Consider the following 3,990-nt stretch of genomic DNA (forward strand, 5'->3'; position numbering starts at 1 on the left):
TTCGAGCCGCTACCAGGCTCGGGCGCGGGAAGTAGTTGTTTTTTGCATTAATGCGGGATGGGAGATTTTGAATTATTTCGGCGCTCCGCATACTTCAAGGCGCTTTTAATGGGAGGAGACGGGGCGACATCCTTTTGCTTTTCGATGTGTCCTCGCTTTGTGAGCTCATGATGGGGCCTCGCGATCCGATACGGCGCCCCCTTGATTCTGCATTCAAGGCGTCGATTTAATATGCCGTTTCGGCTTTCGGGGCCGACGCGTGGCATAATCTGGACGGGAGGCGAGATCTTGTCTTGTCGATCCGGGCCGTTGGAGAGGTTTATATAAACCCTTAACTCGGTTTCAGGGTTTCTATTTGGTTGCCATAGCTTGGTGTTTTCCGGTATCCCCTTGTTTCTTCCGGCGGCCTCCCGAAGCGGTTACTCCAGCTTTCCCTCTCCAATCCTGCGATTCGTTGTCATCTCCGGCAAAGTTTTAGAAGGTGCTTTCTCCCTCCTCCTTGTCTGCTCTGAGGGTTTTCGTTTTTTGGTTCCTTCCCCCTCTTTTGATTGTTTCTTTAGGATGGGTCGTGGTCCGGACGAATTCGGATCCGCCATGAGCGGTGAGGAGGTGGAGATGGCTGAGGAGTGGTTTTTCCCTCGGCGAGGGTTTCGTCTGGAACCTGCGAGGCCGGAGGATCGAATAACGAGGCCTCCCCCGGGTCGGATCGGGGTGTATCTGGAAACACTCTGGGCCGGCCTGCGGTTCCCCTTCCACGGGTTTGTGAACGAGCTCCTGGCGACTTATCAGCTCGTCCCAGCGCAGCTCGCTCCAAACACGTGGAGGACGATCGTCGGTTTTCAATCCCTGTGCCTTGCGCACGGGATACCGACCTCAGTCAACATCTTCCGGTGGTGCTTCTTACTGAAGTCCAACCCGGGAGACGGAGAATAGTTGTATCTTGCCCTTTGAGGTGGTCGGTCATTCTTTCGGGGTGCTCCGACCTCCATTCACGGGTGGAAGGAGAAATTCTTCTTTTTGTCCTCCAAGCGGTCATGGGGATTCGACACCAGGTGGGGGCAGGCCCGACTCAAGACTGCCAACAAACTCCCAAAATTGTCCGAGAATGAGCAGAAGATCCTCGACGCTCTTTACGGCCTCGAGGAAAACATTCTTCTGAACGACCTTATAAGCGAGGACGCATTAGTCAACGTAGGCTTGAGCTCGGCGCGTCCTTAGGGTAAGGGTGGTGGTGGTTGTTCTTTCTTCTCTCTTTCTTTTTTTTTTTCTTTTAATTCATTTTGCTCTTGTTTCTTCTCTAACATTCTGACTTTCCCTTCTTGCCTCTAGAGACGTTCCGAAGATGGTGACCAAGAACGCAGCCCTCTACGCTCGCTTCCGAAAGAGGGCAGCCGAGATTGGTGGGGCCCCACCCGAGCCAAGAAGAAGGCCAGGTCTTCAGCTGGTGCTGGCGCCGAGGCGAGCATAGCCCAGGGCGGGCCTTCCAGGCCTGCTCGGGAGGTCCCGAGCACCGACCGCAGGGGCTCGGGTTCCGTGGGAGCTTCAGCGATGTTGGCTTGCCCGGCTCCTATCTCTCAGCGCCCTGATCGACGTCCTGTCGAGCAGCGGCGCTCGGATCCCAAGCCGGGGAGCAGTCAGGGTGCTCCGAGGTCGCCCCCGGCCCCGCCGAGCCCAGCAAGGCTCAGTCTCCCTGGTCCCTCAGAAGTCGATTCCCGATCGGAGAGGAGGCCGTACCTCCCTTTGTGGGATGTTTTTGAGGGTGACTCGGCCCTCGAGAATCCTGCTGTAGCACGGCAGGTTTTCCGAGCTGCGCTGCTCCCGACCGACTAGGCCAAGATCCGGTCCACGAGCTACAACAGCTTCTTGGACGGAACCTATTACTTCGCGATCCGGGTAAGTTTACCTTTTTAACCCTCGTTTTCAGCTTTCATTTTTTAGCCTCAACTCATTCGTTCATTCGCTGTTCACAGCATCTTCATGAGGTCGAGACCCTGATGCACATAGCGTCTGACTATCGGGAGCGGGCCCGAAGGTGTCAGAGGGGACAAGAAGAGGCCGAGAGGTAGCTCTGCCAGGCCGAGGCGAAGCTCGGCGAGTCCGAGCTTCTGCGGAGGGAGCTGCTCGCAAGAGTAGAGGCCGGCGAAGGCGAGCTTCGGTCGCTAACTGCGGTGCTTGAGGAAGAGAAGGGCGCACATGCCTTGGCCAGGTCGGAGGTGCGCGCTGCCAAGGCGCGTCTAGCCGAGGACCATTCGGCGCTCGCTGTCCGCGAGCAGGAGGTGAAGGGCGCCCAACTCAAGGTCAAGGAGCTCGAGACCCGCGAGGAGAGGGCCCAGGAGGAGGCTCAGCACGCAGTGAGACTCTTCAGGAAATCGGAAGAGTTTCGCAACCTGTTGGAGGAAGAGGCCGTGGATGGACTCATCCGCCGCTTTGAGGACTTCCGCAACCAACTGAGGAGGCTCTGCCCCGAGTTCGACCTCAATCTGCTCCAACCTGGAGCAGGGGTCGAGGAGGGGGATGGGTCTGAAGACCCGGCTGGGGCCGAAGTTCAGGCGACCGAGGAGGCTGAGGTTCCCATTGAGGGGGACCCCGAGGGAGCTTCTGATGCTGCCCTCCAGGCTGCTGGTGAGACCTAGGCCGAGACCTACGTCGCGGATGGACCTGAGAGAGAGCTCCGATAGAGCATGCCGAGATGACTGCTGCGGATGACCTCGGAGCTGCGCACGCCTCTTAGGGTTTTGTTTCTTTGTTTGTTTGTTTTTTTTTTTTGTAAGGTCGGCCCCTGAAATTGTACGGCCGAACCTTGGTTTTGTACTTAGCCTCTGGGCTTTATCAATAAAGAATTCTCTTCTCTTTTCCTAAATTTGCGCTCGCCTTGTCTTTTCCTTCTACATAGTGGATAGATTTTCAATCGTTTAGACTAAGATATCCTTTGGCGTATTCCTCGGGCTCGGCTAAGTCCCGATTGCGCTCGCTAAGTCATTAAGCTTAGATTTGATAGGGAATGCTTCAAGCTTGGACTTTGAGAAAATTCATCGTCCTCGAGCTCGGATTCGAATTTCTCCGAGCCCTCGAGCTTGGATTCGAGTTTCGCCGAGCCTTTGAGCTCGGATACGAATCTCGCAGAGAGGGCTGAGCTCGGTCTTGACCCCGGAGGGGTTTCGTCAGGCCTTTAGATCATCTTCCGGAAGGTCTTGGCCGAGTCTTCAGACTTGGCTTTCCGGGTATAGGCTTGCCAAAACTTTAGAGTCGGTCCCCGAGGGGATCGTAGACCAGAGTCAAGCTATTGTTAGGGCCTTCGTGGCAATTAACCTTGAATTTGGTTGGCGTACCAACTAGTAGAATCGAAACATAGCGACTCAGCACTTCTGAGCTCGGCTAGAGTGTTTAGGCTTGAGGCCGTCGCTGCAGGTAGGCGTCAACCTAGACCGACATTTAAACTCGGCTGAGCCCTCATTCAGGGATCTGTATAGATCAACCTGTAGACTAGTGGTGAGAGCATGCCTGGGGTTGAGACTTCGGCTTTTGGCCGGCTCGGAAGGGCATCTCGACCTTGATCGGGGGAGATCCCGAGCTTGATCAGAATTTTGTCGATCGTTATGGTATATAAACAAGTGGATGCAATAATATAGGGGCCAGGTGAAGGGTATCTTTCGCACCATTAGAGCCGAGCACTTCAGGTGGAGGTAGCCGATTCCGCTCTGCGATCGGCTCTTAGAGGCATTCTTTGGCCTGGAGTCCGCTTCTGCGGATAATATCGTCCGTTGCAGAATGAAACGGCGCTTTGGTCAGGGCCTCGCGCAACAGCATAGCCCGCTCCAGCCGATCAGGGAAGAATACCGCAGTCATTCTGTTTTAGGCGCGCACGCGCGTTGGAGGGTCCGCGAAGGTCCCACCCCATTGTTGTCTTTCCGAGGTTGAGGGAGCTTGGTCTCATTGTCGACCTGGCGACGCTTCCCGAGGTCGAGTGAGTTTGGGACTACTGTCGACCCA

General features: G+C 55.6%; 1 protein-coding gene across 1 annotated transcript; it reads left to right on the plus strand.

Moving 5' to 3' along the window:
• The first annotated feature begins 1,548 nt into the window (after window positions 1-1,548).
• LOC120111168 (uncharacterized protein T27F2.1-like) lies at window positions 1,549-2,633 on the plus strand. The gene is made up of 3 exons (XM_039127729.1): window positions 1,549-1,797; window positions 1,971-2,062; window positions 2,207-2,633. The coding sequence occupies exons 1-3, from the start codon at window positions 1,549-1,551 to the stop codon at window positions 2,631-2,633; spliced, it is 768 nt and encodes a 255-aa protein (XP_038983657.1).
• The last annotated feature ends 1,357 nt before the right edge of the window (window positions 2,634-3,990 follow it).

The sequence above is a fragment of the Phoenix dactylifera genome, chromosome 6 (genome assembly GCF_009389715.1).
Source record: "Phoenix dactylifera cultivar Barhee BC4 chromosome 6, palm_55x_up_171113_PBpolish2nd_filt_p, whole genome shotgun sequence".
In the NCBI taxonomy this organism is placed as follows: Eukaryota; Viridiplantae; Streptophyta; class Magnoliopsida; order Arecales; family Arecaceae; genus Phoenix; species Phoenix dactylifera.